The sequence below is a fragment of the Salarias fasciatus genome, chromosome 16 (assembly GCF_902148845.1).
Source record: "Salarias fasciatus chromosome 16, fSalaFa1.1, whole genome shotgun sequence".
NCBI lineage: Eukaryota > Metazoa > Chordata > Actinopteri > Blenniiformes > Blenniidae > Salarias > Salarias fasciatus.
In genome coordinates this window covers 1,483,985-1,510,021 of record NC_043760.1, presented here as the reverse complement: position 1 = coordinate 1,510,021, position 26,037 = coordinate 1,483,985, and the positions used below count along the sequence as shown (strand labels likewise).

The window sequence follows — 26,037 nt, the reverse complement described above, 5'->3', positions numbered from 1 at the left end:
CTTGGTCTCTTTAAGCCATCGACGTCAGGACAATCCATCAGAAAATGACGCCCTATGCCGATGACACCCATGTTTATCTCAGAGCCTGAGTCTTCCTGCTTAAGGCTTCACATTCATTCTCTTCATTGGAAAAAGTAAATTAGCAGGAATCTGAAGTCTGTTACATCATTTCTGGTTTTATTATACAATATGCTTTTCTCCATATCACTTTGTTCTGTCTGAGCTTGAGCAAAAAACATACAGTCAAAGTGGCGTTAGACCTGTTGTTGTGATGTCGAAAAGACAAAGTAACAACCATCCATCCATCCATTTATCCATCCATCCATCCACCCATTTTCAACCTCTTATCCAGGACTGGGTCATATGGGCAGCAGTCTAAGCAGGGATGTCCAGACTTCCTGTCCCCAGACTCTTCCTCCAGGTCTTCCCGGAGGATCCCGAGGCGTTCCCAACCCAGAGACATTGTCCCTCCATCATCTCCTGGGTCCTCTCTGTCCAGACCTCCTCCCCAGGGAGGCGTCCAGGAGGTTCCGTCCTAAACAGATGCTGAGCCTCCTCAGCTGCTCCTCTCCATGTGGAGGAGTCGCGGCTCTACTCCGAGCTCCTCCCTGCTGACGTAGCTCCTCCCCCTGTCTCTAAGAGAGTCCAGCCCCCCTACGGAGGAAACTCATTTCAGCCGCTTGTATCCCGAATCTTGTCCTTTCGGTCATGACCCAAAGCTCAGGACCAGAGGTGAGGGTGGGAGTGAAGATTGACCAGTAAATCCAGAGCTTCACCTTTCAGCTCAGCTCCTTCTTCACCACAACGGACCGATACAACGACTGATCACTGCAGCTGCTGCACCGATCCGCCTGTAGGTCTCACCGCCATCCTTCCTCCACTGTGAACAAAACCCCGAGACTTAAACTCCTCTACTTGAGCCAGAGTCTCTCCACCGACCTGGAGAGGACAGACCACCTTCTTCTAGTCCAGGACCATGGCCTCAGATTTGGAAGTGCTGATCCTCATCCCTGTCGCTTCACACTTGGTTGCGAACCACCCAAGATGGTCCAGGTTCCATAAATCCAACAGGACAACATCTCCATAATCCATGGTCCTCAAACCGGAGCCCCTGTGGCTCCTGGCTGCTCCTAGAAATCCTGCCTGAAAAATTTATGAACAGAACCGGTGACAAAGTTCAGCCCTGTTGGAGTCCAGCATGCATCGGGAACGGGATCGACATACTGCTGGCAGTGTGGACCAGACTCCTACTCCAGAGACCGGATGGCCCTGAACAAGGGGCCCCGGACTCCGTTTACCTGAAGCACCCCCCACAAGACACCACGAGGGACGCGGCTGAACGCCTTCTCCAAGTCCACAAATCACATGGACTCAGGGGCGGGCTGGCCATCGGGAGGTTTCCCGAGCGGCCAGTCTATTCCGGGCCGGTGGTCAGAATTTTATTTTTTATTTTCCTGTAGTTTGTCTGTTTTAACACCCCCATTTCAACCCCACCCACCCCTGCATGGACTGGTTGGGTCAGCTTCCGCTTCCTCCACGGAAGACGCAGCAATGGGATTGAGGAGGTCCTTGTAGTATTCCTCCCACCATCTAATAATATCTCCAGTTGAGGTCAGCAGCTCCGCACTTCCACTGGAAAAGGTGTTGGTGGAGACCTGCTTCCCCGAGGCCGACCGGTCGTCCTCCTCCATGGACTCCCTGAACTCTACTGTGGAAGCAGCTGCTCGGAGCTGTGGGCTCCAGGTCTCCGGTGCTGCCGTGGCAGCAAACCCTGAACCTGCAGTCCCGTAGAGTCTTGTTGGCTCGTGGGACTCCAGAAGCAGCTGACAGGAACCGGCAGGCGTGGAGAGCTGAAGCCCGGGGGGCTGTGGCGGTTGTGGAGGCAAAGACTGTCGTCTGGAGGAGTTCAGGAGGACATGGAGTAAAAACCAATTCCTGTTTAAAAAACGTCAATAGTGAAACTGATGAAATTAAAAAGAACAGGCATTTTTATTTTATTTTATTTCAAAGAATATTCATAAGTTTGCTCTGTTACAAAAGCAGGTTTTTTTAATCCGGGATAAAGGAACTTTTTCCTGGAATATTTTAAATATACAGAATTATACAGATCCAGAAGATGCTGAGACAGAAGTCACTCTCCGAAGTCCTTGCTGACGCCGTTCTTTGATTCCAACATACAAACAAGGCATTCAATGGTAAATAAATGTTTACAAAGCTAAGGTGCGATGCCAAACCCGGGTACTTTACAACTAACACACATGGCCGCGGACACGAGGGACCCTCCGCCCCCGGGTCCCTCGGACGGCTGACGACGCTACGTTAATCTGAACTCCGGACTCTCAGTGTTAAAGAAAATCTGTTCCATTTACATTTCAGAAAAAGCAGAATCCAAAAAAACAAAAGAACATCACGTGTATACTGACTCCAAGTGTCGGCAAATGTCAATGATGGTTTACAAATTTTCAGTACTGACAGACATCTCAATTATTCTTTTTACATTTGCGTCACAGAATCCCGACAACGGAAACAGGAGGAAGGCGTCATGAAGAGACGCAGCCTGTAATCTGATTAACAAACACTCAACTACTTCCAGCTCAGCCTCAAATCTGACCATCAATCCAAAACCTGTCGATGACAAACAGCCTCCAAACACAGACGTGCAAAAACACACACACACACACACACACACACACACACACACACACACACACACACACACACACACACACACACACACACACACACACACACACACACACACACACACACACACACACACACACACACACACACACACACACACACACACACACACACACACACTTCACTTAAATATGCTGAAGAAAAGAAACCGCAGTCTGGTACAAGGCAGTGAGTTGATGGGGAAGAGGATGGAGGAGTGGTCAGAGGTCAGAGGTCAGAATCCTGCCAGAGCTCAGCTGTAGTGACGGGTGCTGGTGAGGAAGAGGAACGATGAAGCTTCTTCTCCACCGGGGTCAAAACAGGCGCAGGGTCAGCTGTGAACGCATGAGGGGAGTCCAGTGTGTCTGTAGTGAGGTGTGTGTGTGTGTGTACTGAGATTTCTATGCGTAACACAACACGTGGGTGTTTGTCGTGACGTTTGTGTGTTTACTCCGAGCTGCACACATTTGGATGAAGCCGCTGGACGACCAGGACCAGGAAACGTCTCCGTCTTCCCTCCAGCTCAGGCCGTCCTCAGTCTGACGGTTTTTACTGTCCTGCAGCAAAACAGGCGGCCTGGCCCCGTGGGCCGCTGTGCCCTCGGCGCAGACTGACAGGCTCCGCCTCCAAACTCTACTCTGCACCACACAACGCCGAGATGTGACGACGGAGACGCAAACCGGCGTCACACACACAAGTCTGTGTGCACAAAAACATCTGGACACACACACACACACACACACACACACACACACACACACACACACACACACACACACACACACACACACACACACACACACACACACACACACACACACACACACACACACACACACACACACACACAGTGTGTCTGTCTGAGCGAGGCCGGCCGCCAGCGTTCAGGCCGCTCCTCCCAGAGCCGACAGCTTCAGCCATTTTTCCCAGAATGCCAGCCGGTTCTTCAGCTGAAGCATCTTCGCGTCGCATTTAGAGGAAGGATATTTTTAAACATCAGAGATTTTGTATTTGGTTCAGTTTTTGTTGAGAAGGTTGAAAGAATGACTGGCTGTCGGCGTTCTGTCGGCGTCTGGAGCTGGAAGGCAGAGAACAGAGCAGCAGAGCAGCTGACGAGGATGGACGCCCGGCGGCGGCCGTTCGCCGCCCCGCCGTCCGGTGGCGATTAACCTTCTGAAGGGGGTCAAGGGTCAAACTGGAAAATTGCTGCTCGCCATGAACTGGATGAGGAGCCGCTCGGCGCAGCTTCGAGTCGAATCAGAGGACAGGAGAGGAGCGGCTCCCCGACAGTCACGAGTCCTGAGTCCACACACGGCAGACCGCCGGGACGCACACGCCTCTGACACACGCACACAGACACACACAGACGCACACAGACGCACACAGACGCACACAGACGCACACAGACGCACACAGACGCACACAGACACACACAGACACACACAGACGCACACAGACACACACAGACACACACAGACGCACACAGACACACACAGACACACACAGACACACACAGACACACACAGACACACACAGACACACACAGACACACACAGACGTGTTTCCGTCCCCGCTCTGTTGTGGGAGGAGCTTCACAGCAGAGGTTGCTGGTAAAACGCCGCCTGCTGCTGGCCGGCCTGCTGGGGGGGGGGCGCCACCGGGTAGGACAGCGAGGCCATGCCGGAGCTGTGGTAGGCCGACATATCCATGGCGACAGTGGCCTGGTGGGGGTAGGGAACCGCCGGAGCGCCCGCTGCCTGGCTCATGTACTGGGCGTTGATGCCGCTGCTGCGAAGCGCACACACACACACACACACACACACACACACACACACACACACACACACACACACACACACACACACACACACACACACACACGTTTAGCAGCGAGAAGCGGCTCGCGGCTCCGTCTGGAGCTGCTCAGACCGCCGTCTTCAGCAAACTGCAGCTGCTTCATTCTGACGACGAGTTTAACCCACTGAAGCGCTAACATTAAAACAGGAAGTGACCAGTTCTCACCTCATGTAGGGGGCGGGGCCGGCCTGGCTGCTGGGCGGGGCCGACACGGCGGGGGGCATGGAGCACAGGGGGCCGGGCTGGTCGCCGGGCAGGGCGTAGGGCTGCGCCGCGGGCAGGTACGGCACGCCGGGCGGGCCCTGGTAGCTCTGAGCAGACAGACAGACCAGGGGTTGACAGACTGACGCTCCTCAAGCTCCGCCTGCACGGCCGTTTACAAAAAGCTGCGTTTCCATTGGCTCTGAGCTCCGTTGTCATGGAGACGACCCTGTTCCTTCTTGAACTGCTCTAAGCTGTGAACAGGTTCTGTATTGTGAGCTGGCCTCCTCAGTCTGGCTCCACTGAAGCTTTCATTTCTCTGTTTGGGCTGAAAAAAACATTTTTGCTTCGCTGCGTCTAATTAAGTATTGATCAGCGTCTCTCTGATTAATTACCCTTCATTTTTCACATAAAAATACAGGAATCAGTCACTAGTAATGACAGAAAACGTCCAGAGAAATGGCTCGGCTGTAATGTCTTCAGATGGATGCAGGGCAACATGAATTATGTGAGAGAGACCAGAAGCAAGAGGGCCAGACAGACCAATACTCAACATATGGATGGAAATCTGAGCAACACAAAGGGCTTCAGCAGAAACACTAAACACTTGTCAGTGTTTCCCCCGGGATTGGCCCCTGGGGCGGGGGGGGCGGGTCGGTGTCGCCGTCGTTTTTTCTGCATCATGTGAATCTCTGTCGCTGAGTGTGTGTGTATTTGTTTGATTGGATGCGTACGTGCGTATGTCTGTCTGTGTGTGTGTCCATCTCTCTTTTGATTAGAACCAAGCGACAAATTATAGACGGCCGAGCAACACCGTAACTAATCGTCATTTAATGTATTTTATTTTGAAAATTGACCGGATTCTCTTGCCTTTTCTGTTTTCGACTTCCTGTCTGGTCCGATCTGCTTGACCCAGCTTGACAAATGGCGCTCGCAGCGCTCGCGGCTCCTGGGAAAAATAGAACGGCTCGCGCCCCTGCGTGTTGTGTGCGGCAGTCAGATGGGGTAACATGGGAGGCGATCAGAAACTCCGTGCGCGGCCATACCGCGTTCAGTGCGTTCCCCCCGTACGGCAGTCGCTGCAGCACTCCACTGTGTCCACTCCCCCTCCCTTCGTCTTGTAAACGGTTCAAAGCTCGTGTCCAGAGTTGTGAAAGAGAGTTTTTTTAATTCAACGTCTGGAGGCTCCGCCCTCCCTCTGCTTTCATGAGCGACCAGGCCACGCCCCTTTAATTGTGCACACGAATTATTTGTCATGTAAAAACGAGAGCCTCCAGTCCTGCAGCATCCTCCATGTTGAGCTGTTTCCGGTGGATGTTCAGCAGACGGTGGATATATCTGCTGCAGAGCTAACTCTCCCCTGCTGGGCGAGCGCCGTGCTCTCTGGCTGCTCCACATGTTGACTGACAGCACGACAAGGTGGAAGCTCGAACTCTATTGGCTGAAGCTGACCGGCGCTTTTTCGGATAACATGGAGGTCTATGAGACGAAGGCGGGACTCATAATTTTTATATTGCTTTATGCTAATATTATATTGCAGTATCGAACCAGACTGACACATTTAAGCTCTGTTGAAAATGATACATACCTTGGAAACAAACGGAAACTCCGGACCCGAGCTTTAAAGCATTCTAGCCGTTTCCATGAAATCTGCATGTTTGAACCGGGAGTGTCAACGTTTACGTCTTCTACTCCTGTAACCGGACACACGTCAGAGATTATTGCTCTTTGTTTCTATGGCAGTGGCGCTCTGTGACCACTAGAGGGCTCTGTCTCCACTGAAACGCAGTCCCTCTGTCCCTTCTGGCGTGTAGACGGTTATTCATTGGTTTTTCTAAACGTTATGATGTGTTATCCGTGTAACCGTTTCCACCCCTACTCTGACCAGAGCTGATGCTGCTGACGGTGCATTCAGGGCCCGCTCGGGTTTTACAGCGCTCGGCATAAAAACAGAAGGGAGACGGCGGCGGTTTGGTGCCGCCGGGTGGACGGTTGTGAGAATGTCCAGGGAGAGACGACGACATCCATCATCGCTGAGAAAACTGGAGCGAGCTCCAAGTCTCCAGGGAAGGGGGGGGGGGGGGGGGGGCACACTCCCTCTACATCAGTGGATTCAGAGCTGTAACTTCACTCCACCTGCTTTAATGCTTTAAGCCAGGGGTGGGGAACCCTGGTCCTGGAGGGCCGCAAACCTGCATGTTTTCCATGTCTCCCTGCTTCAACACAGCTGATTGCAATGAGGCTCGTTATCTGGCTTTCTGCTGGACTTGGCCATGAATCTTGATTCGATTCAGGTGTGTTGAAGCAGGGAGACATGGAAAACATGCAGGTTTGCGGCCCTCCAGGACCAGGGTTCCCCACCCCTGCTTTAAGCCCTGCGTTCTCAAACAGTGGTACGCGGACCACTGGTGGTACGTGAGCTCCCTCTAGTGGTACGCGGGGGAATCACAGAAACGAATATATTCTTTGAAGATAAGTTAAAAGTCAGAACTTTCAGAAACAAATAATATCACCAAAATACATAATAACTTCAAATTAAAACACGTCAAATCCACTGTAATTCACATTCAGGTTTTCTCTTCTAATATAACGTGTTGGACTGCGACGTGCTCACGTTCAGTCACGTAGTCATCGACGATTAAACTAGCTTAGCTTCACCCTCATGAGCGCGCAGAGGTGAAACGAGAGGTCCGAAAACTCTACAAATGTGGCTCCAAACAGGAGCTATGAGGAAAAGAAGTGCAGAACAGGAGGAGAATACAACCAGCAGTCCTGCTGGAACTGAAGCTGACACACTGAAGCGAGCACCAGGCTGTCAGGAGGCTGATTAAGCAGCGCAGCCGAAGCGGCACCGGCGTCTGCTAGCGCTAGCAACAAACGACGCTGCATGAGCGCGCGCGCGAGAGAGAGCGAGAGAGAGAGGATGTAAGTGAGAGGGGGCGTTGCCCCTTTGTGTGACAGTTCTGGTGTTCTGCCTTTGCTAACTGTGGCTGACAGAATTAAACAAATACAAGAAGACCAAGACACTTATCAATATACCTGCTTCCTGTGGTTGTTTTTTATTTTTTTTTAACTTTGGTCATAATGGTGGTACTTGGAAAGCCTAATTTGTTCTGAGGTAGTACTCGGTTTAAACAGTTTCAGAAACACTGCTTTAAGCAGCTCCGACTGGGCAGGACCGACCCCAACACTGACAATACTTTGATCCAAGCAGCGTAAAACCATCAGCGGGTTCTCCTGACTGCCTGATCTCTGTCCTTTATGCTGTGGAGAAATCAATCACTTTATCTGATCTGCTGATGCGTGTCTGCGTGAAGCGGGACGGACATCATCTTGAACGCACAGCGCCCGAAAACTAAACGTCATTTAACATGTTCTGCAAACTGAGCATGTTGGTAGCTGATCGCATCCCCATACTGGCGAAGCTGAAGTTAGCTTCCCATTCAGCATTTCAGGGGAAAGTTGGAGCTTGGAGCGGCCGTCTGTTCTCTGCTGTTCAGATGTGAGCTGCCGACACTGACTGATCACGCCCAGCCGTGCTGTTCAGCCTCAGCAGACGAGCAGGAATCCACCGTTCCAGAGACGCTCCGATACAGTCGTCATCAAACGACTCCGACTGGCTGAACACGTCGGCTTTCAGGGACAAAAAGTTCTCTCACTGCCTGATAAACCACCGACACCACCCACCGACAGGTGGAGTAGCGGAGAGACAATCCGCCTGACGCTTCACTCCACCGGCCGGTGGTTCTAATGTTCTGGCTCCTGATAAAACGCCGTAAAAAAGAAGACTTTTCCCACTGTTGGGAGGAACCTGAGGAGGGAAGGGTGGCCCTCCTGTTGTGACGCAGGTGAAATCAGCTGCAGCTGGTCTAACGGGACTAGATGGGTCACATGATGCGGTTCTACTGGACTAAACCGGACCGAGGCCGTCCTCTGACCTGCATGCTCACGGCAGAGCCGTACTGCGACTGCATCTTGGAGTAGGCCGAGTAGAACGGAGCCTCGTTCATCAGTTTGTTGTAGAGCTCCAGGGCCTCAGCGATCTTCACGTTCAGGTCCGACAGCTCCGAGTGGTTCCTGCAGGACGTCCGGAGAACCGGAGAACCTCAGAACCTCAGACTGAGCACCGCGCCCGCTGCGGTGCACGAGGAACTGGATCAATACCTGTCGATCTCCTGCAGCTTCTCGTCGATCAGCGGGTTCATCTGCTCGCAGGCGCCTGTTCCGGCAGACAGGAAACAGGAAGAGTGAGAATCTGTGCGAGCGGCACCGGCGGAGAGGATTTCCACAGCGGGGGAGTCCGTACCCTCCAGCTGGACCAGCTCGGGCGAGTCGGGGGCCGGATCAGCGGGGTCCGCGTTCTGCAGCAGCGCCAGCGTCCTGTCCATCTTCCCCTGCAGAGACCAGACGGCAGGTTGAAGGTGGGAAGGTGTGTGAGAGTGTGTGTGTGTGTGTGTGGGGGGGGGGGGGGGGGGGGGGTGAGAGAGAGAGAGAGAGAGAGAGAGAGAGAACCTCGTCGATGAAGACGGGCTCCGGCTCAGCTCGGCTCTCCAGGCTGTCCTCGGGGCTGGACGTCTTCTCCACATACGGCACTGGAAGGACATTTCCTCGCCGTTAAACCAGAAGGTGCAGAAAACAGCCGAGAAGCTCGTCTGGCACGGCAGACAGTCTTCTGAAAACCGTCTCGTTTGGGTTCTGCTCTGCGGCTGCTGCTCCTCTTCCTGGCTTTCACTCGTTAGGAACAGGAAACAAACAGGAAGTGAGGAATGTCTGAGCTGAAAACGTTTCGATTCCAAGACATTTTACCAGCTTTCATTGAAAGAATCATTTTAAAAACAGCCTCTGAATGAAAACATAAAAGTTTCCATGGATGATGTGAAAATCCTGCAGGTTCTGAAGCCTGGTTTTCAGTTTGGAAGCCAAACCGCCTCCACGGTGAAGCTGGAGTTTTAAGCTATCGAGACTGTTTGGATTGTTGAGTCGGGTGGAGTGAAGTGTGAGCGGAGGGAATCCCCCGTCCGGTCTGTGAGGCCGCAGGGGGAATCGTACCCGTACCCGTCTCCGGCTCGGCGTTCAGGTTGGACGTGACGAAGTTGGAGGGAAACAGGCCGACGCCTCTGTGGTTCTCTCCTTTCCACCAGTTGGGATCGCTGCAGAGAAAACAGCACTGAGCCCAGACTCCTGAGACCGAGTGTGTGTGTGTGTGTGTGTGTGTGTGTGTGTGTGTGTGTGTGTGTGTGTGTGTGCGTGCGCGGCCGCCACCTGTCGTCCAGGACCAGGATCAGCTCCCCTGTCTTGAAGGTCAGCTCGTTGTCCTCGGCCGCCTCGAAGTCGTACAGCGCTCGCACCTTCCGGGCCTCCGGCGCCGCGCCGCCGTTGGTGTGGCTGGAGGTGTCAGAGGCGAGGGTCAGAGGTCGCGTCTCCGCCTGCTGCTTCTGCTCCTGTAGAGACAGCTCGATGGCTGGACGGAGAGACGGGGGGTGGGGGTCAGAGGTGGAGACCGACTCACTTTACTGATCATTTTCATTTCAGCAGCAGGGAAATCTGAACTAGTCCAGCATGAGGAGGGTTAAAGGAGGAGGAAGAGGAGGAGGAAGAGGAGGAGGAGGTGAAGCGTGGCGCAGCTGAACAGCGTGAAGCGACTCTACCTTTGGCCAGGTCGTCGTCATCCGATGCTTTGCTGGCAGCAGGAGTGTTGACCTTTGAGCTGGACCCCTGCGGTCAGTACAGGGAGAAGGTCACGTCAGTGTGTGTGTGTGTGTGTGTGTGTGTGTGTGTGTCAGAACAGGAAGAGGCACTGACGCCCCCTGCAGCTCACGCTGGGCGCCACACGCTGCTCATGAGCAGGAAGCGGAGGATTCCTCCCGGCGCTGCAGGCTCGCTGCTCTGCCTCCAGACTCTCACACCAGAGGAGAACCCGGCGATCCGTCTGGACCGAGTCCGTCTTCACTTCATTCAGTGAAAAACTAAGCTGATCTCAACACACACTTTATTCTCATAACAACAGAACGAAAACAGCAGTAAATGAAGACACTGGGACGGATAAACAAACATCTCAGGGTAAAACTCTGATTGTGTATCTTGCTCAGAGCAGTCCTTTCCACAGGCTGAGTTTGTTTTTGGGGAAATGTAGATATTTTTATCTAAATGAAGAAAAGCCTCAAACACTAAAGGTGAGCTCCATCGTGGTCTTCATGCTCCCCCGGTCGGGCCAGTCAAGACGGAATGAGACTGGAGAGTTTTCCAGATCATTCCTATCTGATCCAGGAGAGCAGATCAGGATGAAAAAGAAACAAATCATTTAAAACGTGGTTTAATGAGAGAAGAGCTGTGAACACTGGAATAAGATGGAGGGAAATGAATCCTGAACCACCCAGACCAGGACCAGAGTCCCTGATACACACCTCCACCGGCCGACTTCTTTTACGTCAGCGATCACTAACAGCCCCAGAGGGCCGGAGCGCCGACACACGGCCTTAGAAACACCGAAACGTTCACGTCTTCCTGGTTGTGGAGCAGAAATGAAGCCAGAAGAAAACGTTACTTTAACTGAAACCAAACAATCAAGACAGAAAAAGACAGAAAAAGACTAAAATCTCAGCCCCAAAGTGAAGAAGCTTTCTGCTGAAGAGCAGAGAAAAACAAGCCGAGCTTCTCACTGCGGCGTCGTAATAAAGATAAAGAATCTGTTATGACCGAACCTCCGGCAGCCGGCTGACCCTGGCTGAAGGTGAAGGCGTTTCTGTAACCGTTATCTCCACCTGTTACCTCATCCTCCCGGCATGTGTGTCACGGCGCCCGTTATAAAAGCCTCTGACCTACAAACTTATCGTGTGTTCAGTGAGACAGTCTCCCGGAGCAGGTGTGTGTGTGTGCGTGTGTGTGTGTGGTCACTGTGGCGGTTTGATAGCAGTTCACACACAAACCCCAGCGTCTCACAGCTCCTCAGTGAAAACCCGGCGGCGCTCAGCCTCAGGACGCCCCGACTGCTCAGCAGCTCCAGGTGAGAGCAGGTGAGCCGGAGCAGCAGGCGTGACCTCTCACCTGCAGCAGGCGTGACCTCTCACCTGCAGCAGGCGTGACCTCTCACCTGCAGCAGGCGTGACCTCTCACCTGCAGCAGGCGTGACCTCTCACCTGCAGCAGCACCTGAACAGGCTCCGAGCCGGTTGCTGCCTGCATGTTCTCCCTGAGCAGCTTCCAGCCGGGCGGACCCACCTGAGAGGACGAGGATGAGGACGAGGACGAGGACGGGAAGCTGACTCCTTCCTCCTTCAGGGACTTGATGGTGGCGCCGATCAGGCTGAGCTGCGGATCCTTCTGGAAGTCGTCCGCCCACTCCACCATCATGGCCTTCAGCGTGTCGCACACCTTCGGGTGCGCCTGCGGGCGAGAATCCACCGTCTTAACAAGACGAGGAGGGACGAGCTTCCAGCTGCATCCCCCCTCCAGTCTGGAAACGTCAGGATGTGCCGCGTTCACCAAAACTCAGAAAACAGAACGAAAGATCATCTGCCATCGTGGCGGATCAACAGGTGATCCCGATTCACCAGAACAAGAGTGTTCCACACTGTTCTGATCTTGGAAAAGAAAAATTAAAAAAAAGAAAATCTAATCTGCCATCAGAGAAAGCGCTTCAGAGCTGATCTCTGCCACAAATCACCACAAACAGCTTCCATAAAACTAAACCTCATCAGACCTGGTGACCTCTCATGACCTCTCGGTGACCTCTCGGTGACCCTGGAGGAGAAACTTACCCTGCCCAGCACGCTGCGCACTTCATTGGCGAACTCCCTGGAGCAGATCTCCAGGTGGAAGATTTTACCGCAGTTTGAGACGCAGGCGCCGAGCAGCTGCAGGAGAAGAGACAGTGAGACGGCGTGGAGGGGACGCCGGGGTGTGTGTGTGTGTGTGTGTGTGTGTGTGTGTCCGAACACTCGCTATGCTCTCTGAACCGTTCGTCATCCTCCAGCAGCTACAGCAGAAGGTTTCTCTGAACTTTACAGCAGAGAGTTTCATTAAATTGCCTTCAGTTTCAGACTGAGGTCATTTTCAGTTTGGTTTTGGGAAACAGACGTTTTCGCCACGTCGCAGATGAAAGTTTCCACTGGAGGTCGTCAGTCTGGCGCTCTGCAGCTGAGAGCGGCTGCCTGAGGCCTGAACTGAATCGTCCTCTCAGCTCGTTCACACTCGCAGTCGCTGATTAATGTCGACTAAACTTCGGACTAAGAGGACGGCATGCCAGCGCTGGGCCGGTCACGAGGATCTGATGGGGTTCGGCTCACGTTGAGGGCTTGCATGGACACATGAGGCACTTTGTGGTTGACTCTCTTCATGATGGATCTCAGGCAGTCCTTCGGGCTGGAACACAACGAAACACGATCCGTTTACTCCAGAGACCAGGAAGCAGCCCAACCGAACGTGAGTGCGACTTCTCCGCGTCGGGACGGGAGTCTTCCCGCTCACCCGTTGGAGGTCGTTCCGATCTTGTCACAGATGTCCATGATGAGCCCCCAGTCGTCTGTGGTGTTGGTCTCATTGGTTGCCTTCTCTGGAAACACGGGAAAACAGCACATATGAAGCAGGGGAACACATCCTGGCTGCTGGTCTGCAGCAGCACACGGCGCCGGATCCTGACGCCGCTCAAAGGGAACGAGCGTCACGGTTTATGTTGGTGTGAATTTACAGGCGGTCTGCTGCGTCGAGGTGTGAAGCAACCCGGGTGTAATGTTTGACCAGTAATCAGCTCGGCTGTCTGAATCCGGCGTGTATCAACAAACCGCCGAATGGATCGGCCCTCAATACTCTGGATCTGAACCGCGGCTCAGGGCTCCAGCTCAGTGTGTCGCGACACTCCTGACTCCTGTCCAGCATTCATCTCATTCAGCCAGAACACAAAAAGATCAATAAAACATGTCTCTCTCACACCTTCATTATTCAAAATCAGGCAACATTAACTTACATCAACAAACCAGTCAGACACAAGATTAGCTACAATCCCAGGGTTTCACTCAACTTTCTCCAATATGAAGCTTTGGTGAGATTAATTACTAATTCTTCTGTTTCAGTCTCTAGAAATGCAGAATGATCCAGTAATAACCTTCAACACCTCAAGCCTAAAGTTGCTTCATCGTGGCCTTTCTTGTCTTGTAAAAGGAGAATCAAAAGAGACAGAATACTTAATATTTAGGATTTAATATTAGTATTTCTTATTATTGATATTTAGGAGAGTAGAATCATAGCACTGTGTAATAAAGCCACATCAGAAGTTGGGATTAGTTTCTTTGCATTAACTAGTCACTAGATAAACAGGAATTCAACCAAATGTATCTAAATACGTCTCAGATTTACTGGTAGAATATGAAACATGGAGATCTCTGAGGTCCTCAGGAGGTGGTTTATTTAAAGTTTTCAGAGTCAGAAGAAATGAGGTGAAGCAGCCTGTAGTTTCCATTCTCCTCACCTGCTGACACACTTCTATTAAAACAGACTGAAAACACTATTATTTACTGAAGATTTCCAATAAGAAATATATTTTACCACCTTGATCTTAATAAAGCATTTATTTATTTATTTATTAATCACCTTATTTTAATGTATTTACTGTAAAGCGCTGTAATCTGCTTTGTGTGAGCGGGGCTATATGAATGATCTTGTCTTGCCATTGCTTTGTCTAACAGAATGTTGTTTTTAAAGTTATTTTTTCTCTGATGAACTGAACATTTATTCTTTTTAAAGACTTCAATTCTAAATCAGCTGTATCTTAAATGGGCCTATAATCTCACAGCATCTTAATAAAGCTGATGATGAATCAACAGCAGGACATATGATGTAATAATGATCAGCATGTCTAAATTGTCCCATGACGAAACAGAATTGAGAAATAAGGCGAAGAGGACCATGAGCTGTTTATCAGTGACACCTTGACTTACTGATCTCATTAGATTTAGGTCATTAAAGCGAAATGATCACTCTTGTCACGCGGTACACCAGACTGACCACGACATTGCAATATGACAGCGTGAATAAATGAGGAGGTTGAACTGAAAAACAGAAATCTTGGAACAATGGGGTCAAACTGACTCATTTCAGATCAGCTGATCTCGTTCCAGACCAGTTAAGACTCCCAACTTATTTCTCAAGCAGTCGCCTATTTCAGCTCACTCGACTCTTCGTCCAGCTGATTAAATCATGCTGACAGCCGGTCAGATTATCAGCCAGGAGTTTAGAAAGTGAGTGAAACTTGACTTTGTTGTGATGAAACAAAACATCGTAACGAACTAAACAAGTCTAAGCTAAGCTAACGTTAGCTTCACACTGCTGCTGGTTTTATCCTCGGAAAATACTGTAGAAACCGAAGTTTACTCACCGACATCTTGGTCAAACGGGTTCTGGGCGAATAAAGGCATGTCAACAGCTCAGAAAGTGTAGGATTGTGATGAAGAGTGAAGTACGTGTGCTCTCCAGACTGAAGCTAAACAAATACCACTTCCGTGTCCATCAAACCGGAAATGTAGCTCTCCCGTGTGATGCCTGAGCAAAATACTGTAACCTATGAAGGCTTTTGTGTCATCAGCTGATTGAAACAGTGACATCTAGCGGACACAGCGTGTCTCTGCACGGTTCATCCAGCATTCTTTACCTCTTTACTTATAAACTCTTCATTGTTTTGATTGTAATGTTTAGCTTTTAGTCAATTAGATTGTTACATTTAACCATTAGAAGGTTTTTGTCCAGCAAATTTGCATGGAATGTGTTTCATTTGTTGAGGATTACATTTAAAAAAAAACGACAATGTGATTACAATTATTATTATCATTACATTTTATTTACTTACTTAAAATGTCAATAAATAACAAAACGTATCATTATCATGCGGTCGGTGGTACAGAGACTAGTGATTTTGCCTCACAGTAAGAGGGTCTGGGTTTAAATACCAGTCTGGGCACGGGACCTTTCTGTGTGGAGTTTGCATGTTCTCCCCGTGAGTGCGTGAGTTACCCCCGTGTACTCTGGCTTCCTCCCACGGTCCAAAAACGTGCATGTCAGGTTGGTGACTCTAGCCCCGAGGTATGAGTGGTTGTTTGTGTGTCAAAAAAAAAAAAAAAGGTTGTTTGCGTATCAATCAGGCGGGGTCCTTCCAACAGGGGGCGCCCCTCTTTCAAGCGATATGTGCGTCTGACAAAGAGAATACATTTGACTCAAGATAAACAAATATGTGAAGAAATAGACCAAAACAGCTAATCAATAGCAGTTTTGAACCATGTACCGTTAAAAAAGATGTTTTATATTGTGTAAAAATATTTTCGCGAAGCGAAAGCTGTCGTAATGCTTCAACTGTGTCTGAAGGCGTCAGAAAGCGAAGACGGAGGTTCGGAGGAGGGAACGCTCTCGCTGCGGGCCCTCCGCTTCCTGTTCGCTTCCTGGCTGGGGGAATCTGACAGCCGCTGTTATCCGGGGTCCAGAGAGCGTCGAGGGTCGCAGTCATGTCGGCAGCTGCTCCGGGGACGAGCAAGGCGGCCCACAGCGATGTGGCCGCCAAGAAGAAGAAGGGACCCGGCGCGCTGGCGACGGCCTACCTGGTCATCTACAACGTGGTGATGACCGCGGGGTATGGAGCGCGCTTCCTCGTGCTAACTGCCGCGCGTGCAGTGTTTGTGTTTCGGAGCAGCTGACTAATGGCATCCAGACATCACGTCGCGTGGAATCGGTCGTGAAACTCCTAGATATGTGCAGGTCTCGTTGGGAACGGGAGCAGCGCGCCGTGGAGGGAGAGGAGTTTGAATTGCAGAGCTTAGCCAGATTAACGGCGGACGACCAGCTGGCGACCGACGCGCCGCGCGAGGCGGCGGCAGCGACAGACGGTCCATTGTGTTCTGACGGCGCTCCGGGGCTTCTGCCCGACTGACCGGGAGCGCGCTCTGCAGATATCCACTCTCTAAGTCCCTCATCTGCTATAGGTTTTAAGAGATCTTTGGTTTTCTTCCTGGATCAATACAGCATTTATTCACCTCAGTCAGAGGTTTCAAAAAAAAAAAAAAAAACTGACGATGAAAAGATGTTCAGGGGACTGATGATTGGATGAGAGATGGCTCTCCACACTTCATTTAAACTAGTATATTTGAAACAGAATTTATTGTACATTAATTGAAATTTCAGGCATAAAATGAGAATAAAATCAAATGCAGCAGTTATTTATCTACACAAAGTCAGGATATATTATGAATGATTGAATGAATGGTTTATTTCTGGTCATAATTCATCATAGCTATGAAATGGGAAATAACAGATACTGCTGACATTATCTAACTGGGAACAGGAGTATCTGAAGCCAGGGGGTTATTGATGGCTGCCCTGTTGATAATCTAGAATTTGCTCGATTTGCAAAAACATTTCCAGCAAAAACATCCCATAATGTAATAAACATGAAGACTGGCACTACTTTAACAATCAAAGTAACTTTACAAACCTATAATCTCCACAACTCAACATTGAATAAACAGTTTGTCTCTGAGGTCTGATCAAAGGAAATTCAGTAATAAGTCAGATTTTTTTTTTTTTTTTTAGTGGAGAAAATAAAACTCAACCAGTTTATTTTTCCGTCTGTTGTTAACTTATATTATCTGAAATATCAGCGGTGTGAAGCTGGTCACCTTTTCCTCTGTTGTACTTTGATGCCTGAAGCATTTGGACTGTCCCTGTCGTCTTGTTTTATGTGAACTTTGACCTCTGAAACCTCTGGTTTCCGCCCCGTTGCGTCATCGGCGGCGGCGGCTGTTGGTCTCTGTTCCAGCCGGTCGAGCCACCCGGTCCTCGCCGGGCGGCCGGCTGCTCGGCGCTCGCTCTGCGTCAGACGCTCGTTTCTCCCCTCATGTCAGATTCTTCTCTGCCCGGAAGCAGGACGGGCAGGGGAAGCTCCTGCGGCTGACCTTTGACACCTTGCTGACCTTTTCTATCCGAGGCGGCAGTGGAATCTTTCACACTGTGTTTGAATGTTCACTGCTCTGGAGCTTTCTCCACTTTTCTTCACCACATGTGGAGAAAGCCCCGGCTCTCCGCCCGGCTGACGGTCCCCTCTGCCCTGCAGCTGGCTGGTGATCGCCGTGGGCCTGGTCCGGGCCTACCTGGCCCGAGGCAGCTACCACGGACTCTACTACTCCATAGAGAAGCCTCTGAAGTTCTTCCAGACCGGAGCCGTGCTGGAGGTGAGCGGCCGCGCGCCCGCCGGGTCAGAGGTCACATCCGGGAGCCGGGATGACCTTTACAGTGAAGAGTCGCGTGTTTGAGTGTTACTGATGGAGTGCAGCTGGATCTGTGTTATCTGGACGGCCCGATTACCCAGCATGCCTCAGCAGACAGTCAGAAATAGATCCGAGCTTCAGCAGTGTGTCGGAGACTCTTCAGGTTTCCTTTTGGACTGGAAAGTTCTGGTGTTTGTGAAGGTTCTGCTCGACTCGGTTCAGGATTCAGAGTCAGACTGTCCCGACTTCCTCTGGTGGAGCCACTGACTCTCCTCTCCTCCCACAGATCCTGCACTGCGCTGTAGGTGAGTTCAGACTCCGCCCTCACCTCACCTGCATCAGACTCCGCCCCCTCCTGCATCAGACTCCACCCCCTCCTGCATCAGACTCCGCCCCCTCCTGCACCCTGCTGTCATCAGACTCCAGGCGTCAGGCTCCGCCCCCTTGTGGCGGCAGTGCTCCACCCCTTCTCAGAGCTAAAGCTCGCTGATCAGCTGATCTGTCCCCCTGGAAACAGGCTCCCTGCAGACACTGGACACACACACACACACACACACACACACACACACACACACACACACACACACACACACACACACGTTTGTACAGCTATATGTTGTGAGGACATTCATTGACATAATGCATTTCCTAGCCCCTCCCCCTAACCATCAAACATGAATGCCTGACCCTAAACCAGACCCTAAACCAAAAACCAAGTCTGAACCTCAAAAAGGCCAAAAAAGGTCTCTGAAATAGTGAGGACCGGCAAAAATGTCCTCACTTGTAAGGTTACAACATATAGCTGTACAAGTGTACACACGCACACACACACACGCACACACACGCACACACTCTCCGCCTGGTGTGTGTGACCCTCTCTGCTCTCCTGACTGGTCCTCAGGAATCGTGCCGTCCTCGGTGGTCCTGACCGGGTTCCAGGTCATGTCCCGGGTCTTCCTCACCTGGGCCGTCACACACAGCGTCAGGGAGGTACGACAAACACGACACAACAAATGCAACAGGCCGTGGCGGTTCTCACCCTGTGGTCCGCGGCACTGCGGAGCCCAGCGGGGGTGTTGGTGGACTTGGGGGTAAACGAGAGGACTTATCTGGACCCTCTGGACTCGTCTCGTCTCCGCAGCTCCAGACTCGTCTTTAAAACCAGAAGTGGCGTCGAAGCGTCCGTCCCTCCGAGTCGCCCCTCCAGCTCCTGTCTTGGAGTTGTTCGGCTGTTTGGTTAGAAAAGAGAAGTGTGTGAAGGACTTCTGTCAGTGACCAGCTGGTGTGTGTGTGTGTGTGTGTGCGTGTGCCCTGTTCTAGATGGGAGCTGTCAGTGTGTAAGTAGCATCAGGTCTTGCTGGAATGAATCTGCTGCGTTTTAGTCAGAATAATCCGTCTTTTTTGTCTGACGCTTGCTGGATGATTCTCTACTGACCTCTGACCTCTGACCTCTTCGTCGAGACAGTCTGACATCCTGTTTAACACGTCTGCATAGGTTTGGAGTGAGGACAGTGCAGTGTGTGTGTGTGTGTGTGTGTGTGTGTGTGTGTGTGGGGTCTGTAAACCGCGGCATGTCTCTGCAGCTCGGCCTCCAGCACGGTGTGTGTGTGTGTGTGTCATGTGTCGTGTGTGTGTCCGTCCCGTCCGCCCCGTCCAGGTGCAGAGCGAGGACAGCGTGCTGCTGTTCGTCACCGCCTGGACCGTCACCGAGATCATCCGCTACTCCTTCTACACCTTCAGCCTCCTCAACCACCTGCCCTACCTCATCAAATGGGCCAGGTGGGGCAGCACGCACACACACACACACACACACACACACACACACACACACACACACACACACACACACACACACACACACACACACACACACACACACACACACAAATGTTGGGGTTGATTGTATTCAGTATTGCTCCAGATGTGAAGTCAGACCTCCAGTAGTAACTGCAGGTGTGTGTGCGTGCGTGCGTGCGTGCGTGCGTGCGTGCTGCAGGTACACCTTCTTCCTCGTGCTGTACCCCATGGGCGTGAGCGGCGAGCTGCTGACCATCTACGCGGCGCTGCCGGTGGTGCAGAAGACGGGCCTGTACTCCGTCACGCTGCCCAACAAGTACAACTTCTCCTTCGACTACTACTCCTTCCTCATCCTCGTCATGGTCTCCTACATCCCCCGTAAGTCCCGCCCCCTGGTGGCCAGAAGGACACACACACTTCCTGTGTTGAGATCTGACACGAAGGAAGATGTAACTCAAGTGAACGGAGCAGTTCTCCGTTGTTCTTCCGGAACGAACCTGAATTCGGTCTCAGGGTTCTGGTCTCGTACTGTTGACCTTGAACGTTTGTTGTGTTTTGTGTGTCTGTTTGTGCGACACTGAAGCGACCGTTGTCAGTTTTTTTCACTGCTCGCGCTGCAAGCTAACGCCGCCTGTGTGTGTGTCCAGTGTTTCCTCAGCTTTACTTCCACATGATCCGGCAGAGGAAGAAGGTTCTGGGTCACATAGAGGACTACAGCAAAGTGGAGTGAGCGCCGTAGCATCCAGAACCAGATCCCCCGAGGAACCAGGAGCAAACTCATGTCTGCTTACACACACACACACACACACACACACACACACACACACACACACACACACACACACACACACACACACACACACACACACACACGACCCGGCTCTTGTGTCGGTCGTCCAGAAGCTCATCGTCTTTCTTGTTTTTGAGTTGAGAACAAAGCGGAGTTCCGCGGTTCTCCTGAGCAGAGCAGGAACCGAGCGGCCGGTAGACGGTAGAACAGGAAGTCTGGCTCTGACAGGAAGAGTCCTGCGTTCGGTTTTGATGACATTCCTAATTTAATCCAATAAAGCTTAGTGTTTTCATTCCGCGCTGGCATGCCTGCTTTGTTTGCTTCACTCTTCGTCTCCTCATCCTCGGCTGTCCCAGTCGTCTGTTTTAAGGTTCCAGTGAGTTTCTGTTCTCTTTCATGCGCTCATCCCGTTTCCATCATGGCCGATGGGAAGCTCTGCCTCAAACGGCCGGACACACTGCATGTCAGACACATTCATTTCACCTCGGATTAAATGAGAACACAGAACCATCCATTCATTTCCTCAACCCTCTCACCGCGTTCTGGTTCTGCTACTGAAAAACTACAGCTGGAAGCAGAGACTCCCCACATTAAGACAGATCTCTCCTCTTTTTCATTTTTCTTATTGAATCAGATGTTTTTGATAGAAATTAAGCATCAGTTGTGGAACAGATAGCACAATAAGTTGTAGCAACAATGTCTCCAGATGAAATAAGCTTCGGTTTGTAACACTTCCTGCACCGTAGCCCAGATGTGTGTTGGATGTTTTAACGTTATCGACTCTTGATTTGAAAATCCAGACTGAAACGACTGTTTTTTGCTACGTGACGATCACTGCTCTTGGTTTATTTGTGGAGCTGCGCTGATCTGAAGGGACTCTGTCGACGTGGGGAGACCAGTGGATTTTCATCTGTTTTGGATAAATTTACTTTGATTACTTACTGGATTTTAATGCTCGATTAAGACCCCGTTTACATGTTTTAAAGTGACGATGGGAAACTTGGAGTTTGGCTTTCTGTTTTCAAGACGAAGGTGTTGCTAGTTGTAAACGAACTGTCCGTCTTCATGGAAACCAGGAAAACACAACTTTTCTGAACTGCTCTCCGGATCTGGACCGACAGTGGGTCCAGAATGTCTGTGCTGTGAACGGTTTATTCAGGGGGCGTCCACGGGTCAGGGGCGTCCTGAAGGAGCCACAGCCGACGTCCTGTTTGCACTGGGATTCAAACCGACGACTCTCCGATCACGAATCCGCCGTCTCAAAACGGCACCGCATCATCTGCAAACAGCGAGACCCAGTTCTGAGATCCGCAGGGCCCGTGACTCCAGGAAAGACTTTTTAAAGGGTCCTGGATGTTGGTGTGGTTCTGTCCTCTGCCTGCATGCTGCCCTGGTTGAAATGCAAAGAAAAACAGCAGTTTGTGGTCTGGCATGCAGCGTTTCACCACCATCACTTTCAAAACCTTTTCGTCTGAATGAAAATCCAAAAGTGGCTGAAACTCGTCCTTATTCCCTGGATTCTGATCTCATTCAGATGAAGCTGTCTTTGTGTAGCACTTCTTTCCAACAGAGCAACAATAATAAGAATACGTGTCATTTCAAGGCACCTTTCAAAACTCTCAAGGTCACTGAGCAGATTAAGATGAATAAAAACAGACAATTCAAAATGTGAAGGCGGGTGGAGGGGAGGAAGTGTTGAGGAGGATGGAGATTAAACCCGAGTCTGCCGCCGTCAGGAGGTCTGTGGTCCTGATGAGAGCTGACTGGGAGCTAAACCAGCCCGGGACTGTTCTCAGAGGCTGATTCAGGACAGGCGTGAAGGTTGCTGAAAGGCAGCAGTTGTTTGAAAGCTCCAGATGAAGGGAAGATGAGGCGAGAGCTGGATGGAGGTTTATTCAGGAGCAGTTCCAGAGGAGTGTTTGATGGCTGATAGGAGAGCAGAGACCGGGTTTAACCAGGACCTGGACTTCACACATAACTGGATTAAAGTCTGTTTTAACTCTGGAAACGTTCACTCAAAGATCTGAGAACACATCTCCAGCTATTTTTTTGTTTATTTCAGGTGAATGATGAAGTGTAGGAAGTGAGAGAACCCTGCACTGTTTTTTACTATAAGCTTCACTTTGACGACAGAACGACCTCTGAACCTTCCAGGGAACTCCTGAAACGTCCCATACAGCAGTGTCTGCTGGATGTTGTGCTCCACGCATCCATGAATCCACTCCTCTGGTCGACAGTTTTTCCAACAGTTTTTTCATGTTAAAAAGGCCACAGAGTTCCTGTGCAGATGCAGAAGTCCCAGAAGTGGTCCTGCCTTTTGTTTAAGGGTTTAATTCATGTTCACAGATGTCCTTTAAAATGTTCCTGTTTATCCCTCAATGTGTCTTTAAGTCGGGGGAATGATGGGAATCGGACATGCTGGTGTCTGAGTGGAGCGGCGCCTCACTGTGATCAGCTGAGATCAGCCGAGAGCCGGGCAACGGCCTCTTTTCATCCCCACTGCTTCTTCGACTGGTTGAGCATGATTCCCTCAAACGTACGGGACGCTGGGGAATGCCTCGCAGGAGCAGAACACTGCATGAACACAGCTGGATGGCTGGAATGAAGATGTGTGTCACACTGGAAGTGAAAGAGCAGAAGCAGAAGCATGGTGTGATTCTCCAGACTGCAGTCGGAGGTTTCAGGCTGAGGTTTTGCATGGGGCCAGCAGACTTTGTAACGGTATGAACAATGACTATATATTTACAATAAACCTGTGATATGGGAAGCAGCACCACTGGTCTTTGTATTTCTAAAACTAGGATGGACACCGAGAAAAACAGCTTCTTCTTTAATGTTAGTGAAGTACTGACTTTACAGAGGCTTCAGCTGATTGATCATTTCCTCTATTTTCATTCTGTATCCTTCCTGAGCTCAAAGGTAAGTCCTCTCTATAACAAACAAAATGTGCAAATAAACCAGTAAGAAGTTAATGTGTTTATTCTCCTAAAGCTTCGGAGCCGCCCCAGTCGGTCAGTGACCCAGACCAGATACTGGTCCCAGGTCCCAGGTCAGACCACAGAAACACTCCCAGATCCAGCAGAAGGTGAAATATAACTGCATGGAGGTGAAAGGCGTCAGGAGAAGCTCAGCGCAGAAACCAGTCCACAAGCCAGGATCATGGAACAAAGACTCCAAAACGAAAACCACTGTGACCCCAGAGGACTGACAAACACGGGAAAGGAAAACCTTCCCGTCTCAACCCCGACTGCTGCTGCTGAGGAGGACATTCGCTGTTTCACCTCTCTAGAAAGACATTTAAGCTTCCACTCAGGCCGCCTGAGGCACCACGCTCACGTATACGCTCACCTAGAAAGCCACGTAAAGATCAGACTCAAAGCGCCTTCCTTCTGAAACAGATATATGTCAACTGCATGAAATACTTATGAATCATATTTTTTAAAACGTAAACAGCATTGTGTAGCAGCACCAAAAGCCCTGAGGTGATGAAAAAATAAAGGGTGTGAAGCTGTGTTTTGAGCTGTTTCAACCACTTTTCTGAACTACTTTAAATGTTTGAGCTGAAAGGAGGAACCCCTCAGCTCCAGCAGCTGGCTTCCTCCCCTGCCGGCCAATCAGGCTCCTCCTGCAGCTCCAGCAGCTGGCTTCCTCCCCGGCCGGCCAACCAGGCTCCTCCTGCAGCTCCAGCAGCTCTCCTCACCTGACCTGCATCAGCCAGCTGATTGATCAATCAACCAGTCATTACACACACACAGACACACACACACACACACACAGACACACACACACACACACACACACACACACACACACACACACACACACACACACGTCACAACAACACACACAACGAGAGTTTGCTTTCAGAAGTGAAGAACAGCTGCTGTTAGCTCTGCCTTCAGCCACCAGAGGGCGCTCTAACACATGGAAACAGCATCCAGCTGAGTCCTGGAAGTCACGTCCTCACAACTTCACACCTGGGAAAGAAGAGAAGATCAGTGAAAATCTGAAGCATCCAGAGCTGTTCAGCTGCTCCTGGATCTGCCGGTCTTGGCCTCCAGGGGCCCGGGCCCTGTGGCCGCCAGGGGTCCCGGCTTCACGCCCCAGTTCACTACCAGCTATGTTCTGAAACTGAAGTCTGTAGGATGTCCTCCGTCATGTCTTCATGCAGGAGCAGCAGCCGATCGTCTGGAGTGTCGATAGACCGTCGCATCTCTGCTCTCTTCCTTCTCTTCACTCTTTTTCTTTGTTTGTGTCCTTCACTCTCGGGCTCTCTTGCTGTCTTTCTGTCCCCATCAGGTCCAGCATTACCATGCATCGGTCCTCAAAATAAATAGGATAAAGTAAGAAAGGCTATGAACAAGAGCAGGTCTGTCTGCAAGCTTCTAGCAGCAGAACCTCCGTTGTGTGATATGATCTGCCACCAGCTTCGCTTCGTGTCAGAACCTTGAAAGCTGCGATCGGAGTTACAAACGTTTTCAGCTCAAGAGAGTCTGTTCTGTACGAGTCTGACGTCTGGCAGGTCGAGTTCAGTTTCACTGTCAGAAGTTCTAAAAGGACCATAACAGATGTGGATGTGGGTCCTGGTCCTGGTCCAGTCCTGTTAAAGGAATACTTCGAAGATTTTGGACCCACACCCTATCCCTATCATTGAGAAAGTGAGATAAGCTCCATGGAAGTGCTCTGTGGAAGGATATACCGGAGCACAGCAGTTCAGCCGCTGTGCTCCGGTATATCCTTCCGCAGAGCACTATGCTTGTGCAGATCTGTGTCTATCAAAACGTTATCTTAAGGGATTGAAAAGAAAACACGTCTTTTAAAATGTTTTATAACCATTCGGATTTACTTCACGTGCTAATTTGCCGGCCCCTGGACCACTGGAAGGAGGATTTTGTCCATTTTCGTCAGTCCGGCTCTGTCTCCTATTGACTTGCAACAATTGAGCTAAGCTAACTATGATGCTAACAGCTGTTAGCCAGGCATTGGACGAACGGACACAAAAAAGGTATTTATGAGCTTATCTCACTGTGTAAATGATCGGGATAGGGCGTGGGTCCAAAATCTCCGGAGTATTCCTTTAAAGGGACTTAAGGCAAGATTTGTGAAAACCTACACATGCATTTCCAGTTTAGTCAGTGCTAATGGGTCGTGAAGCATTAAAAACCTAAACTAACAGGCCAATCCGCGTATCTGTCTGTTGCCTTATACAGGCTGTGTGTCACAGAATTGGCTGCAGCTCGGCGTCCGAATTTCCCGCGCAGTCGTGGGGATGTGACAAATCTGACAGCTCTGGAACAGGAAGAACATGGCCGACGTGGACACGGACTCAAACACTGCTGGGATGCAAATGGATTCTTCAGCTGCCATCGAATGACCTGCATCCACTCAAAGCCCACAAAAAAGTGCCACCAAGACGAAAACAAGGACTTTATCAGCATTATCCCGCGAGTCAAAAAAAAAGTGTTTGTGC

The 26,037-nt window shown here is 50.7% G+C and overlaps 2 protein-coding genes across 3 annotated transcripts; one reads left to right on the top strand and one right to left on the bottom strand.

Annotated features, from left to right (window-relative positions):
- Positions 1 to 1,976: 1,976 nt before the first annotated feature.
- stam2 (signal transducing adaptor molecule (SH3 domain and ITAM motif) 2) lies at positions 1,977 to 15,258 on the bottom strand. 2 transcript variants are annotated; one of them, XM_030112748.1, is made up of 14 exons: positions 15,109 to 15,258; positions 13,206 to 13,290; positions 13,025 to 13,100; positions 12,497 to 12,592; positions 11,958 to 12,122; positions 10,389 to 10,455; positions 10,003 to 10,201; positions 9,790 to 9,890; positions 9,253 to 9,332; positions 9,047 to 9,134; positions 8,905 to 8,959; positions 8,679 to 8,817; positions 4,705 to 4,850; positions 1,977 to 4,470 (listed from the first exon to the last, which is right to left on the bottom strand). In XM_030112748.1, the coding sequence occupies exons 1-14, from the start codon at positions 15,146 to 15,148 to the stop codon at positions 4,275 to 4,277; spliced, it is 1,533 nt and encodes a 510-aa protein (XP_029968608.1). In that variant the 5' UTR covers positions 15,149 to 15,258; the 3' UTR covers positions 1,977 to 4,274. The 2 variants fall into 2 exon arrangements, with proteins under 2 accessions (XP_029968608.1, XP_029968609.1); XM_030112749.1 differs by having other exon boundaries at positions 9,796 to 9,890.
- An 818-nt stretch (positions 15,259 to 16,076) lies between these two features.
- hacd2 (3-hydroxyacyl-CoA dehydratase 2) lies at positions 16,077 to 20,862 on the top strand. The gene is made up of 7 exons (XM_030112756.1): positions 16,077 to 16,350; positions 17,827 to 17,944; positions 18,267 to 18,285; positions 18,882 to 18,970; positions 19,638 to 19,759; positions 19,977 to 20,155; positions 20,425 to 20,862. Exons 1-7 carry the CDS (start codon positions 16,226 to 16,228, stop codon positions 20,505 to 20,507), a joined length of 735 nt encoding a protein of 244 aa, XP_029968616.1. The 5' UTR covers positions 16,077 to 16,225; the 3' UTR covers positions 20,508 to 20,862.
- Positions 20,863 to 26,037: the final 5,175 nt, after the last annotated feature.